This window comes from Solanum stenotomum, chromosome 1 (assembly GCF_019186545.1).
Source record: "Solanum stenotomum isolate F172 chromosome 1, ASM1918654v1, whole genome shotgun sequence".
In the NCBI taxonomy this organism is placed as follows: domain Eukaryota; kingdom Viridiplantae; phylum Streptophyta; class Magnoliopsida; order Solanales; family Solanaceae; genus Solanum; species Solanum stenotomum.
The window spans coordinates 21,289,561-21,305,650 of record NC_064282.1 but is presented as its reverse complement, the minus strand read 5'-3'; the positions used below and the strand labels follow the sequence as shown (position 1 = coordinate 21,305,650).

At 31.9% G+C, this 16,090-nt stretch overlaps 2 protein-coding genes across 2 annotated transcripts in view; one reads left to right on the top strand and one right to left on the bottom strand.

Annotated features, from left to right (window-relative positions):
* Window positions 1–16,090, bottom strand: part of LOC125843766 (protein M7) — a 236,831-nt gene that overhangs the window by 174,389 nt on the left and 46,352 nt on the right. The window lies entirely within an intron of this gene.
* On the top strand, window positions 1,910–10,664 carry LOC125843589 (SURP and G-patch domain-containing protein 1-like protein). The gene is made up of 9 exons (XM_049522726.1): window positions 1,910–2,116; window positions 3,875–4,326; window positions 5,018–5,144; window positions 5,600–5,703; window positions 6,017–6,157; window positions 8,671–8,805; window positions 8,953–9,132; window positions 9,634–9,812; window positions 10,272–10,664. The coding sequence occupies exons 2-9, from the start codon at window positions 3,912–3,914 to the stop codon at window positions 10,296–10,298; spliced, it is 1,308 nt and encodes a 435-aa protein (XP_049378683.1). The 5' UTR covers window positions 1,910–2,116; window positions 3,875–3,911; the 3' UTR covers window positions 10,299–10,664.

The following is a 16,090-nucleotide window of genomic DNA, read 5'->3' as shown; positions in this document are numbered from 1 at the left end:
TTTGTTTGCAAAAATATGAAAGGATAGCTAATTTTACATTAAGAAAATAAGATTACAAATTGAAATTTAAAATCCTACTTTTTAGAAAATTTGAGACTTCAAATCATTTGAAATTGAAATTTCATTCACATTTCACAAACAAACGTTGATTTCAAATTATAACTTTAAATTTGAATATCAAATCTTAGGTAAATATCCATCAAGGAGTCGTTTGGTAGTGTATATGAAAATAGTATTGAATACTATATTAGTAGTGTTAACGTTAGCTATGATGACCAAAAAAAAAAAACATTAGCTATGATGATGACATTGTTTTTTGTTGATTGTTTGATTTGTTGTATTGGATGAATATTTGTGTTACATAATACTAAGATGGTGTTTGGATTGGCTTAAAAGTTGATCAAACCAACTTTTAAGTAAATTTTTAATTTCTGAAAGTGTTTGACAATTATAAAAAATAACTTAAAATAAGTTGGGAAGTGTCTGGCAAAGTCAAAAATGACTTTAAAAAAATTTAAAATGACTTAAAATAAGTCAAAAATCAATTTGACTTTTTATTTTTGACTTAAAAGTTGTTTTAGTTTGACTTTTTATTTTTGAATTAAAAACTATTTTTTTAAGCCAACAAGCTCTAACTATGTTGGCACCCAAGGATATTGCCTAGTGATCAATACAGTGGTTGAGAAACCTGGGGTCTCAGATTCAAAATTCTATTGAAGACAGAAAAAAACACAAAGTGATTATTTCCATTTATGCTAGCACTGACACCATGATCATAAAATAAATAAAACACTAAATATAGTGTATTAAAATAAAAATAGTACTCCATAATATTAATGAAATATACCATACTACGTATAAGAATATATTGTCTGATGAAATATAATTTACTTTGTATAGGAATATATTGTATGAATATATACATATATGTATTAGTTATATATATATAGTAAAACCATACCACAAGGGCTAATTAATTATTAAAACCAATATATGTATTTTATTTTTTTATAATACCTTCTTAGGAGTTGTTTGATACTTTTTTTCGGAGATATTCAGAATTAAATTTGAGATTAGATTTATATTATATTTAATTAATGTTATAATTTTTTTGGGATAATTTATACAATCAATCAAACACATTATAAATTTCATCTCACATTTATTCTATATCTCACCTTATTCTATATGCCTTTGGTATTATTTTATCAAACCTTCCAAATAAAATAAGATAAGTTAATTAAAAAAAATCATAATCTCAAAATAATTTAATGTGCGAATCAAACACTCGTATCCTAGTATGATATTGTTATCTTGTCCGTTTTGTACCCTTCTCCCACACCCATATGAGCTAGGGTTGTTCAAAATCGAACCGAAAAAATTATTGGTCTATCGGTAATAGGTTATTGATTTAATGGTTTTGATAACGAGTTTGATTTTTTCTGTTATTAGTTCTTAACGGTTGGACTTTTTTACTAAACGGGTTAATCGATAACTCGATAGTAAATTAATAAATTATTTTTTTATACCATTTGGTATATAAAAGTCCTTGACTTCGGATTTATTTTCATATTTTTATTTTCGGCAATCTCAAATTTTCGGTTATTCTACAATATGTTAGTGTTACTTTTGGGCAAAATACAATCAATCAAATCATGTGCATGGTTTATTTGGTTTATCACCATGCTTCTAAGTGACTTTCAATAATTTTTTTTTTATATAAAATTTTAACGGTTAAATCGATACCAAATCAATAACGATCAATAAGTGATAAATTGATAACCGACAAGCCAATATCTTAGTGGTTCTTAACGATTTTGCATGTTTACAAGTTAAATCGATAAATATCAAAACCGGCCGGATAGACCGATACGCTGCCTATGGGAAGGAAAAATAACCCATTTAACATATAGCGCCCTCAAAGTCACGTGTTCTCTCCTTCTCGTCCGCTCGTTTAACGGACGTTGCTTTGTCCCTCAAACTATTCATTACCAAATACTCCAATTATTTTTCTCTTCTCGATCTTCCTTTAGGGTTTCAATTTCATTGCTTTATTCAGTCAATTCGGTTTACGCTTGCTGATTTCGGGATCCACTTTTCATTCTCGATTCCGCAGGTAGATTTATTGAGGCTGATGTTTGCGCATTCGAGCTTCTTAGTTTTTTTTTTTTTAATTCTACCAGTTTAGATTTTCTGACTTGTGTGGATTTCTTGTACGATTCTCTAGGTGTTTGATTTTTATTTTATTGCGTGTGTCGAAGTCTTAGTTTGTTGGATTGTGGGTTGATGACTTTAGGGTTTCAATTAATTTGATCGGAATTATAAATTTATTGATGTTTGTGCTTTAATGTGATGTTACAATGCGTTTTCCTTGGTCAATTGTTAGTATTTCAATCTGTTGAAGTTTGGTTGTTGCTGTTGATTTTTGCAGTTTTTTTTTTTTTTTTTTTTTTGTGGTGTGATTTAGACGCTCAATTGTTTCATACAGTTGGGATTAGGTTGGGTTTGTGTTGATTAGATAATCTGTTGCAGAGTTGTAATTTATTTTGGTGTAAAGAAACCTATGTAAACAAAACTGGAGCATTACTAGAGTTTCTAGTGTCCTAGTAAAGAGGAACAAGGACATACTTTTGCTATATGAAATTGTAAATGGGCTGCCAGCACAGCCTTCGTGCTGGTGATTAATACATTGTTACCTTTCTCAAAAAATTAATAACTGTTGCATAAAGAGTAAGGTAAAAAGAGATGGTACCATATAGGAAGGATTTTGGGTGGAGATTTCCTGGGAATTTGTTGTAAAAAGTGGAAGTCAACTTTCGGAAGATGGTGTTTGATTGAAGAAACTGAAAATATCATTTTATGCAAAATTTGGTTCTTTTTTATTGTAGTTGAAGAATTGTTAAGGAGGTTCTTTTACCCAAAAACCGCCATTCACTAGCAAATCACTAGCTAATCTTATAAAACTACAATGAGCTAAACATGTCTTCAACTTCTACTAGCCTTCTTTTCTTTTTAAACCAAAAACTTTTCCAGACAGATCCAAATGAGCACTTTAAGAAGGAGCTGGAAGTAACATTACTCGCTATCATTACCTGATTGTTTTTGCTGCTATGGTGTTGAATAAATGATTGATTACAAGGCAATTGTAGATGAGCAACATCTGATTTTTAATATGATCTGCATGTGGAGTTATAAGAGACATCAGTCAGATCATTTGAAATTTAAAACTCTCTATTACAGCTTTTGAAGGTAAGGTGTATCGTGTATGCTTGAGGGATTATAAGTATTAGACTTGTACTTTGTCTAAGTTCCTATCTGCACCCATATGAATGTCTAGAAAGTTATAAGCCTTCCGTTTTCTGGATATGTGAAGTACACAAAGGAAAAACAAACATTCTAGCATATGTTTTGCTTGAATGGGTATAATAATCTAAAATTAAGAAGGACATGGGTAGCTATATGCCTATATCTTCCGAGTCCTACGACTTTACTAGCGTGTAAAGAAGTTCAGGAGTGGGGATCCTTGACTTTCTATAAGCAGAGTGGAAAGAAAATTCACCTTTCCTGTCCTGTTTTACTTTTCCAGTCTACCAAACACGCCCTAATCCCTCTCCTGCACGGTCTTGTTGCTGAGTCTAAAAATTCTTGGGGGAGTGAAAAACCTGCTTTCTTTTACTTTATATTAAATTTAACATTTTCTTTTCTAATTTCAACGATGGATTTGAGAATGCAACTTGGAATGTAAATATGATGTTCACTTACAGAACATTAAAGAAAGAAGTGATAACAAAACCATTTAGTGTCTGAATATTTGTGTACAGAAAAAAAAACCCATTCAATATCTGAATCTATTGTAAGAGTGCTTGTTGAGCAGTTACAGCTGGCAGAAAAGAAAAGTTGGTTTTTTGCCAATGGAGAAGCCAACAGATTCTAGCTTATTTGTCAATGATGGTTCTTTCATGGAGAGGTTCAAACAGCTCCAACAGGAGAAGGAAAAGGAGAAATTGAAGGGTGCCTCCTCAAAAGAGTCTAAGACAACCTCCAGTATATTGGGAGCTTCAACTCCAAAGGCAGTCATTAGTAAGCCAAGCCTGGAATTTAAAGCTAACTCTTCACGGAAAACTGCCACAGTTGCTTCAGGTGGGAAACTTGCATTCAGCCTGAAACAGAAATCCAAAATACCTGCACCTTCTGTTAAGCTAGGTGAAGATGAGGATGATGAGGATGAAAAAGATGCTGGGAATTCTTCAGGAGATGGGCCAATTAAACGGCAGAGGGTGGAGGAACCTCGTGCTCTGCACAAGCCTCTTAGACAAATTGATGTTGGTAAATACTTATTACAAACATTGGAATTTTGTTGATGATAACTCCTCTCTCTCTCTCTCTCTCTCTCTCTAGCTGAATAAAGTATAGTTTTGCTCATGAGTCATGATATCACATGTTGGTTCTTGGAACAACATTCTTAGTAGCTATGTATTTCCATTCTCAGTAGCTATGTATTTTCCTTTCTTTAATTTTCTGTTTGCTAGCTTGATTTAGGGTCCACCCTCACTTTTCAAGGACTTGTCATTATAGGCTAGGAATTTTGAGAATTCATGGAATGATCTTAGTTCTTGTCCATTTAGTGAATTTGCTTTCTCTTGATGGTCACATATGAGGTAATTTCCTTTTGGTTGAACCACATAATTCACCTAATGTCTTGTGCAACTGGTGGCACGGGTTCTCATTTACTACTAATCTGTCATGGAAGCCTTATGTTGCAAATTTTCAAAGTCCTTCATTAGTCAAGATTTTACCATTTTGTTTTGTACTTTGAGGATATTCTCTAGGCATTGTGGATAAGAACTAGACATTCTTGAGTTACTCTTGTCTGATCGTGCAGCTTATATCTTAAGTCCTTACCAACATTGGGGGAAAGAGATGTTCAATGAAAGATTTGGAAAATGCGGCTACAAGAGTAATTTATATTCACTTGTTCATGCTCTTGGTATTAATCAGTGCTTTAAGTGACATGCAGCACCAAATCCCCCAAGTGATCCAGCAGTGAAGAAAGTTGCAGACAAATTAGCAAGTTTTGTGGCTAAGCATGGAAGGCAGTTTGAGAATATCACTCGCCAAAAAAATCCAGGAGACACACCATTTAAGTATGAATCAGAATCTTTCTGGTCTCTTCATGTAGAGTAGTCACATAATTTATTGTAACATTGATTTTTTTTACGACGTAAATTGCCATGGGTTGTTCTGTCTTCTCAAATCACACGTATGTGCAATTGTGGTCACGTGACCTCATATCCACGAGTTCTGTTGCATCTGTTGTCTTCTTTTTTTATTCCCTCACTTCCTTAAGAACTGGTGATCACTTCTTGTTCTTCCCTTACCCTTGCTCGTTTAATTCTCTACTTTGTTTTGGTGTTTGGAAGCTCTTTCTTTGCCAAAATCATTGGTCTCTTTAGAGTTTTATCTAATGAGTTTACTTTCCTGGAGATTTTAGCTACAGCCTATTATGAATGGTTAGCGGTCAATCATCTGATTTCTCTCTCCTTAAGGAAGAAGAAAATTTGTTTTTGAATATTGTTTATGACACTTGATATATTTGCAGGTTCTTATTTGATGAAAGCTGTCCTGATTACAAATACTATGAATATCAACTTAGTGAAGAGGAAAAGGCTCTATCACAGACCAGCGAAACCCAAACATCACATAGTGAGTAAAATTTATCCACATGCATAGATTGCTGGCACAAGCCTAATTAGCTTTCTGGTTACGTAGTGCAGGATGTTACTAGCTTTCTGCGTTCAGTTGGCCATGTTTAATATGCATTTTATGTACTGTGTGTATATGTGTGCGAGTGTGAGCACATGCATTTAGCTGAATAGCTTGAGGTTATTCAACTAAATTGCCAACTTCATGTTTTTCGCATCTAATGTCTAGTTCATCTGGCTTTGCTTGATCGACATGACATTTCTTTGTGGTGATTCTTCCATATTATTTACTTGATTGGTTTTTTGTGCTGCAGGAGTTACTAGTACTGCTACACCCAACTCAACAAGCAGTTCTCATAGGTCACATCAGCAGCATTTGAATTACCAAACTCCTGCATCAGCATTGTGGGGAGCAACAGAGAATACAAGTTCTTCAGAACCGGCTGGAAATTCTGGTAATGTCGTTTATACACGAGTCTGTATATGTATATATTGTCTTGGCATTTTGTTCAGTGTTATCAAAGGCGAAAAGCACAAACGAACTCTTAATATCCGTTGGGCTTTAAGCGCAAAGTGCAAATAAAGTATAGGTTTTAAGGAAGAAAGGCCCAAATGGAGAAAGAAATATAAATATGTATGTGTAGTCCAAACCTAATAACTATAAGCATGAATAACAAATAGACAGACAACATTATCAATAAGAACAAATAGATGGACAAAGAAGTCGAAAAGGAATTATGATAAAGTGATATATCAATTGTTTAGTGCCACCTCTTTAGGATTATGCTCATTGGCAAAGAAAAGTATGCTTTAGAGCCTTGATGACGACATTGAAGCGCTCACTAGGTGGGGCGAAGCGCTCAACATGTTTTGCTCCTTGCTTCAGGATTTAAACACGCTTTAAAGTGCAACTTTGACAACATTGATTTTGTTTGGATTATTTACCCTACTGGATTTAGGTGTAATGTGATCAATAATGGATAATCTGCTTTTGCACCTGAATTTGTCAATACAGGTTTCCATACACAAGTTAATATAGGCAGATCAGTTTTCTAGTGACGTTAAGAGTAGTGAGAACCGAAAAGTGGTGCTTGGGTTTATTGAAATTGGATCATTCTCTTCTTCAATACTTATTTCTGTTGTCCTTGAAAAGGTGCATGGTAAAATATTGTGCAACTAAGAGATTATATTTTATTGAACAATTGGAACTGCACTAAGATGTAGTAGGTTGCATAAGGAGTACAATATGAACATTGTTTAGTCTGCAAGGAGCTAATGAAATCTCTCAGCTTATCTGTTCCTGAGATATCATCCAGTTAACACTAAGCTTCTGGAGCAACATTCAGTCTCCATTTTAGTCCAGATAGGACTCTATTTTACCCTCACAGTATCTTTCATTTCTCTTTTGCCAAATGTTTCGGCAGATGTAAGCTGGCGAGTCTCCCAAATCTTCCTTCTTTCCTTGCCAAGCTCTTTTCTTTTCCAGTTCTAGAGTAGCTTATTTGTCTGTCTTAGTTTAGCTCATTTAACTCCAAATATGCTGAGAAACATACTCCAAATGACTTCATAAAAAGACATACTCCAAACGTGGAATGTCATTGACAATGTAGAAGGTTGTGCTTTGTATATTTGTATCTTCCACCCCCTTTTCCATATGTAACACCTAAAACACATGTTCATAGCCCTTTTTTGTTAGTTACCTGAATTAAGATAGCCTCAGATGTTGCAATCCAACTCAACAAGCCAAATTTAATGGAACACATGCTCTACAGAGTATTCTCCATGGCCATGTACTATGCTGATCTGCAGGGACATTCAAGTTTTCATAAGCTCTGATTGAACAGAGAACTTCCTGCTGCAACTCTGATTCATTTTAGTGAATCAGGTTCTCAGATAAAAGTTGATGTGTTTCTACTTCTTATGACAATGGAACTGTTCTTTCTACTTCCAAATCATTACAACTCCTCCTAAAAGCCCAGCATCACTGTTTTCGGCACTGTTTTGCTGTCACTACAGAATTTTGAGCAAATCAATACAATTCTGGAACTTTGTCTTTTAGTGGTTAATGGCCCAGTCAAGCATCCTACCTAAAGTAGATTTTGCTACCATCACCTACCTTAAAGTTTAACATTCATCTGAATTTCCATATGCTTCTAATATGAGTGACTTTTGTTATATCTTTTCACATAATTCGTCTTCCTCTTGTTTACCTCTGTAGCCATTCAAAGCAGACTTCGTTATGCAAGTGCAAAATTTTAAAACCAACTTCCTGTAGATGCTTTGACCCTGTTTGCATCCCTAAGAAAGTCTTGTGATTTTTTCCAGCTTCTCCCAGCCTTTTAGGCATTGGAAGTAGTAATCGTTGTGCTAGTCATGCAGGCCTATTCTCCCCAAGTATAGTACGATAGTACTCAGCTATAAGATAAATAGTTTTCTGTCAAGAAGCAGATATTATTGTAGAATGGCTGCAAAAGAATTCAGACATCCAATTTCATGCCATGAACATATATGTGTGTGTATTTGTTCGTGTCATGAATTAAGTATATTTAACTCTTTAAGTTAAAGGTAAGAGTTTTTCTTTCAAGAAGCGGATACTGTTGTAGAATGTATGCAAAAGAATCCAGACATCCAGATTAAAGAGGGAGGGGAAGTTGTTACGACCGTTCCAATGAATTTGAATTTTTGTGACCTTTCTGATATATGTAGTTCTCATTTACTAGGTGACCGATGCATACAACAGTTTTTAAATAACAGAACCCTCAATATTTTTTGTGCCTCTAAAGCTACCGATTTTGAAGAACTGGTTTCCTATCTTGGAAATTTGATTTCATCTGGCTATAATTTGTGCACCTTCTGCGCTGCATCAGATTGTCATATTCCCATAAGTTCATTGGATGATGGACTTCACGAAATTCCACTGAAAAGGTTTTCAGTTATGCTTGGGCTTATACGGGTATTGTCTTTGCAGGTCATTCAGGCGGTCCATCGGGGTCAGATCCAATAGCGATGATGGAATATTACATGAAGAAAGCTGCAGATGAAGAGAAGCTAAGGGCACCGAGATCATCGAAAGATGAGATGCCTCCACCTGCTTCTCTCCAAGGTTGGTCACTAATTTTGTTTATTCTGCTGTATCTATGTTCTGGTTTCCTATTAAGTTTAGAATCTTAGGTATCTGAGCTCAAAGTAGATGCATGCATTGTTTATTAAAATATGTGCAACTCTTCTTATATCTTATTTTGCGTTGCAGTTCCAGGAAAGAAGGGTCATCATATGGGGGACTATATCCCACCTGAAGAGCTTGTTAAGTTTTTGTCTACCTGCAACGATGTAGCTGCTCGGAAAGCAGCCATAGAGGCAGCAGAAAGATCGAAAATACAAGCTGATAATATTGGCCACAAACTTCTGTCGAAAATGGGTTGGAGAGAAGGTATATTTCCCTCTAGGAAAACATGGACCTGTTTGGGTGCAAATAACTTGTGCTGGTACATTTTTTAGAGGAAAAGGAAGATTTCCCCATTTTAATAGACCTTTTCTTAGGGGCAGAGCTGTTCAATTTTAAGAGAGTTATGTTGAGGTTGAAGGGGGCATGAGGTTAGGGGTTGGGTTTGTTTCTGCGATTGATAAGGCTACTCCTCTGGTCCGGGGAGCATCCCTACCTCATCTTGTTTCTTCAAGTGCATTCTTGTTTATTCAAGTGTATAAATGCACTACTTGTAGCAAGTTGTTTTGGTAACTAGGTATGCAAGTGACACATCTATGTAGGTAGTTTTAAGGAGTTCTAAGTCAGAAAGTATTACCCAATGGGATTTCACTGGGTATGTTGTTCTTGTAGTCAAAAAGTATTAGTCTTTGAAATGCAAATAGTTCATGTTTAGGAGTTACATGCCGCAAATTCCTATGGAGTCTTAATCTTAATGCGGAACTGCAGGTGAAGGACTAGGGAGCTCTAAAAGTGGTATTGCAGATCCAATAACAGCTGGCAGTGTAAAATCAAATAACTTAGGTGTTGGTGCTCACCAACCCGGGGAGGTCACTCCAGAAGATGATATCTATGATCAATATAAGAAACGAATGATGCTAGGCTACAAGTACAGGCCAAATCCACTGGTATGTGCTTTATCTCCTTTATAATTGAATTTTTTTTTAATGGTGTGGAACTTCTTTTTATTTAGGTTTATTATTTATGCAGCAAAGTACTCTATAATTTCATTGAGTACGGTTTGCATCAAAGGGAAATTAAAAAGACTGTAACAGATATGAGAACAGAACTCAAGGAACCATCTTGCCATCACCTTCTAAGTGAAACAATAGAAACTTTTATGTATCAAAAGACCTTACCTCCACTCTATCTTGGACCACATGACCAAAAAATAATTTGTCACCTAACAGGAGGGAGGATCCTGCTTACTCAGTGTATGTGTAAAAACTCTAGCCTCACAGTCGTGACGACTTTTCGTTCGTTCTCATTTTGGGAATTTGTTTTTCGGTTTAGATAGGATGGAGAGGGAAATTAATGTTTAAATTTTTATTATAATTGGAATCAAGGCTGATAATCTTTTTTTGCAGAACAATCCGCGGAAAGCATACTACTGAGGCAAACTGCAAGCTTGTCGTCTACTCGGCCTACCTCTGTATTGGAGTCACTTGTGTTTGTTATAGCTTTCTTCAGGAAGACAATATTTAGAAGTTGATGTTATTCTGGTCGACATACTACTTCTACAAGTTTGAATTCGTTGTATCTAAGACATTGAAATGACATGTATTGAACTCCGATATATCTTTCACTTCCTGGTCTCTTGTTTATTCAAAGTTTCACTTGAACAAACATATCTACATCAATACACCAAACCCATGCGAGTTTTGTTTTCTGAGTACCCTTGTGCTATTCTGTTGTAATTGTCATGATATGCTTTGTTATTGGAAAGTTGATGATGCTGAATATGAGTGTAAACCTGCTTACTTTTTAGGTGTGAATTCATTGATTTTGTTGAAATAATATTTTGCATTTGCATAAATTGCTATTGTACTATATAAAAATACTTCCGAGTAGTTTGAAAGATCGCTGTCTAAATGAATTTTTTTAAAAGAACTTTTGAAGTTGTGAATACTGGCACCAAATTCTTAACAAGAGAAAACATCCAAATGCCCCCTCAAGCTATGAGTGGATTTCCAACTCTACTAGAGAGTGAATTTCACTCTCTCAAAGAGAGTGAGAAGCAAAAAACAATTAAAAAGCACATTTTTATTATGTTTTTATTATAATTAAATTGTTTTTTTTTCTTTTTATGTATTTATTTTCATAAGAAAAATTACCCCTTTTAATGGAGGGAATGACTTTCCCTTTCACTTATGTGGGAGAAGAAGATAGCAATCCCAACATTTCCATCTCTGATAGATGATAAATCTTAATATTTGATAGAAAAACTTATCGAACGAGTCAGCGATGAGGAAGAAATAATCACCGAAAAAGATGAACCCACGGACAAATTTGAAAATTTATTCTTGAGATTCAAAGCTCTTTAATAATGATTGTCCATGGATTTGTATTTCCTCCTTATTTGTCAAATTTTTTCTTTAACTCAAGTCAATTGATCTAGATGTTTTCAAACTCAAGAACTCAACAATGGGATTCCCATAAAGGATTCAATTTAGTCTCTACAATTTGTAATTGAAAATGAAAATTTTTAGATTTGGATTCAAACACAACCCACAATTTTTTTTATTTTGACAGCTTTGTAGGTCAGTGTGATTTTCCGTTTTTTGGCTTAAATCTTCACACCTAATTCGAAATCAATTAACAAGTAATGTGTAGATTCAATATACCAAACCCAGTCACATTCACAAACTTCCAAGATTTGCACAAATTCGATGAACACAATGAAGAACAATAGTTTTTTTCTTCAAATTTTAAGAAATTAATAAAGCCAAAAAAACAATTGAAGATTTAAGGTAAATATTATAGAAATCTATAGTTTGAATTACAAATTTTAAAAGAAAAAGAAAAGAGGTAAAATAGAATAAAGATGAAAGAAGAATCTATAAAAAGTTTTTTAAAAAATTATTATATATGCCTGACAGCTGGTAGTGCGTGTCTACCACTTCAGGTTATGAATGTGGTGTATAGTTTTAGGGGTGATATTTATATCATTTTAAAGTAGTTCAAGGGGGTAATAAGATTCTCGTAAAGTATAAGTGTGTAGTTGAGAATCGGACAATAGATTGGGGTCATTTGGCTATTTACTCTCTTCTTAACAAAGCTAATATACTTTGTGGTATTACTTATTCAATTATTGAATTGAGGCTAGTCATTGATGGTCAATCCTGCTCCAAATTCTTATCTAACAAATTAAAGGTACAATATCCTCTTGTTCTTCTTGATCAGACCACAGTTTTGGCATTGGACGAAATTTGTGCGTGTGGGAGGGGTGTTGAAATTTTTAAATTATAAATCCAAAATTAAAATTTTAGTAATAGTTACGTACATAAATATACGTTAAGTTGGATCCGTTAGTTATATAGTCCGTCCCCCAAATCACTTTTCTAAGCATCCTATAGTGCAAATTTTAGATTCCTTTCGCCAAATTTCATACTCCTTTTATGACATTTTCATCATCTTTAAATCCTGAGTCCATCTTGATATGTAACACTTTTGTTTTTGGGTGAATTATAATAATGGTATGTCGAGAACAAAAAAGATGCAAAATGGGATGAGAAGAAAAGTAAAACGAATAAAATTAATAATTATAAATATTTTTTTTTTTAAAAAAGCAAAAGAGAAAAAGAAAGGTTCACAAGATTTTTTTTGAAGAAATAAAAGCATTAGAGGATAAAGACAACTTTTTCTTGGTCTTTTTTGGGTAGCTTCATATAGAGCCGTAGAAGGCATGTGTGTGAGAAAAGAAATGGAAAGCAAGTGTCGGCTGTAAAGAAAATAATTTATATATTATATTTATTATTAATGCTAATTTAATAGGAAAAAACTTACCCGCATCGGATGTATAGGAAACGAGAACATAAAATCAAATCTTGATTACTTATTCCATTTTATCAGTTTGATTATTGGAACGAGAGTAACATATACTCATCATACTCAAATTATATCATCGATTGGTGACCTGCTTCCGCTAAGCAAGAATTTCCACAAATATCAACTCTTTCTTGACGAATGACTTGTCCATAACAGTTGATTAGTTATAATAATATTAGCATTACCATTTTAATATGAAAAAATTATAGAAATCTCACCTTTTAGTTTACTTATTACCATTATCCCCTATAAGTTTTATAAATCTCCAAAATTTCTCATTTTCGCGCATCAAATTAGTGTATCTCGCGCATCTGATTAATGTATTAACGCTTATATTATTGTATCTCGCGCATTAGATTAGTGTATCATGTATAAAATGTAATGTATCTTACTTAACGATTAATGTATCTCGCGCATCAGAGTAATGTATCAGCGCTTATATTATTGTATCCGTTTGAGGAATTTCTGTAATTATAAACTTTTAAGGGATAAATTGTAATTCTGTCTTAAAAATATGTGATTTCTGTAATTTGCCCTATTAATATTTAAGAGGATATTCTTGCAATGTTGTAGCATCTCCTTACACATGGCAAAAAATTCTTACCAAAAGGAAATGTCTTTTTGTTGTATTAATTTTTCAGTTTCCAATTATGGATAAAAAATAAAAATAAAAATAAATAAATAAAAGTTTCCAATTATGGAAACAATAATTCACAGACATAAGATTCCCCCAAATCTAATTCCAAATCCATCACGAATCCATAAAAGCAAAAGGTAAAATTTTAGGTTCCTTAATTTTTCATTTAGTTTTTTTTATAAAAAAAATAAAATAAAATGAAATCTGAGTTGAAAGGAGTTTTTAAGTAAAAATTAAAATAGAACTCATAGGAAATATATACTCTCTTTATTTTAGTTTGTTATTTGATCGGAAGCCTTAAATTATAGATAAGTAGGGCGTATCAAAATACACTTTGATTCTTTGATTTTAAATATATCATGAAAGAATAAAATAAAATAAATATTTTTAATATATATATTTTTTTAAAAATAAGATAAACAAATCAAAAAAAAAAAAATTCTCAAGTTTTAGTTGGGCCGCTTTTCCAACAGTCATATAAATAATTGCATAGTTGCCAACAACAAAAAATAAATTCATCTTCCCTTCTATCGTTTTCACTTCTATAAACATCCTTAAATTCAAAATATAGATAATTGTTATATCAATGTAATTTATACTGGTATAATAGGTTGCTTCTCTTATTTTTATTCATATTATAACAATTATCGTATTTTTTTTAAATAATCTAAAATATAATTTTTATATCCTATCACTAAAAAAAAAAATAGCTATGAAAATTTATCATTAAATAACTCAGGTATATCTAATACGATTTTTTAATAATTTGTCAATTAATAGACTTAGCTGTAGTTTTTTATCTCCTCTGTCCTTAATTACTTGTCCATTTTTTTTAGTTGTCCCTAATTACTTGTTCATTTTGACAAATAAAAAAGAACATCTTTTTTCACCTATTGTACCCTCAATTAATTACTTTAAAAAAAGGTAGAATTTCTTGAAAATTTTAAGCTTTTAATTCATCAACTTAATAATTAATAGGTATAAAATAGTAAATTCACTATATCAATAATTATTTTCTTAATAAGCGTGCGAAACTATTATTTAGTGATAACAGACAAACTATTTGTCGTTTCTTAGGACATAGAAATTCAAGACAATTTGATTTGTATTTATCATATAGTAGTAGAAATTTTGTTCCCTGATTTTATCTTCTGACATGAACATATATATACCAGGTTAATAGTCACTCATTTTTCATTCTTTGTTCGATTTTAATTTGGTACGAAATTTTAAAAATAAAAAAATTAGTTTTAAATCTTATAATCTTAAATAAAAATATATTAAGATTATTTTTTAATTTTATAATCTTAAATTAAAAAAAAAAAACAAATTGAGACGAAAAAGTATATGCTTTCACTCAATAGAATATAATATAAAAATATAGTTGATTTGATGTTTTGTTCAGGATTCAACCAAACCCCACACCTCTATATATTTAATGTAATGTATTATTTTTGTCGGCTATATGTTTCATTTTCACAGTTATGTATTAAAATCCAAAGTATATAAAAATGTTCAAATGTTCAATGTATGAAGGTAATTCATGTATATGCCTGTAAAGGCTTGATTGTGGAATTTTTTTTATTCCGTGGTGTTTGATATTTATATTAGATTTTGATTAAATATAAATTCACATATTATAAGATTCGATTCTAAAAATAATATTTTTAACAAAAAAAAGATATTATTCATATTGAATTCAGTTAAATTTAAATTCACTTAATATTACAGGCCGCAATTCCACCATCACTCTGTTTTGGTTGACACATGATGACTGAAGAACTCGTCATTCACTTCGCTATATAGTTATAGTGGAAAATTGCAATGTATCTATCTTATTTAATTTATTCTAGATGACTCTTTTTTTTTAATATATCATTTTTAAGTATGACTTTTCAAGAAATTTTATCCTCTCAATTATTGATAAATTTAAATTTAAATTTTTGTGATATTTGATTAAATATATTTAAATGAAATTTCAATTTTTTGAAATGTATATTTTTTATCTTTTTTATTTGTAAATATTCATAAATTTTAAGAATCATTAAATATATTATAGTTTAGTTATTCATGTTATGTTAAGGTTATATTGTTATTTCATATGATTATATATTTTTAAATATAATTAAATATAACATCCTAAAATGATCAGACATACATCAAATATATTGAGTACATCATATATTACCAGAATTAAAATATCAATAATTGAAGGATCAAAAATATTATACGGAAATCGCGTTTGATATTTTAAGACCCATTTATTAGGACAATGCTCCAATTAATTATTTTTTTCATTCTTAAATATTCAATATTAAAGATAGAGGGATTGTAACTATCCCAAAATCAAATTAATTCATGTACACAATAAATTTATCTATCAAACACCTTAAGTTAGGCCAATATGTAAATTGCAATATATATTTTTTTAAAAGTTATCTTAAAATTGTAGCAAAATCCTTTTTTAAGAGTGTGAATTTGGCCACGTAAAGTGAATATAATGGCGTACAATTTATATTATAAGAATTTGGAGAACCTTTTGTCCCATTCCATAGGAATAAAAAGGGAAAAAAGAAATGTGCTTTTTTTCTTTTTTAAAACATACTATTCCTGCGACAATTGCTTATCGGATAAGGTGAATAACATAAAATGTACAATAATCTTTCCGTAAAATATTCATCTCTTTTTATTCGAAGTGGAGTGTCTTTTTGTCATCGACTT

Bases quoted from the DNA above. Each gene is read 5' to 3' on its own strand.
- LOC125843589 (XM_049522726.1), top strand. From the start codon at position 3,912: ATGGAGAAGCCAACAGATTCTAGCTTATTTGTCAATGATGGTTCTTTC. The intron at 4,327-5,017 runs GTAAATACTTAT...AGTGACATGCAG, and splicing joins TCTTAGACAAATTGATGTTG to CACCAAATCCCCCAAGTGAT. The intron at 5,145-5,599 runs GTATGAATCAGA...ATATATTTGCAG, and splicing joins CCAGGAGACACACCATTTAA to GTTCTTATTTGATGAAAGCT.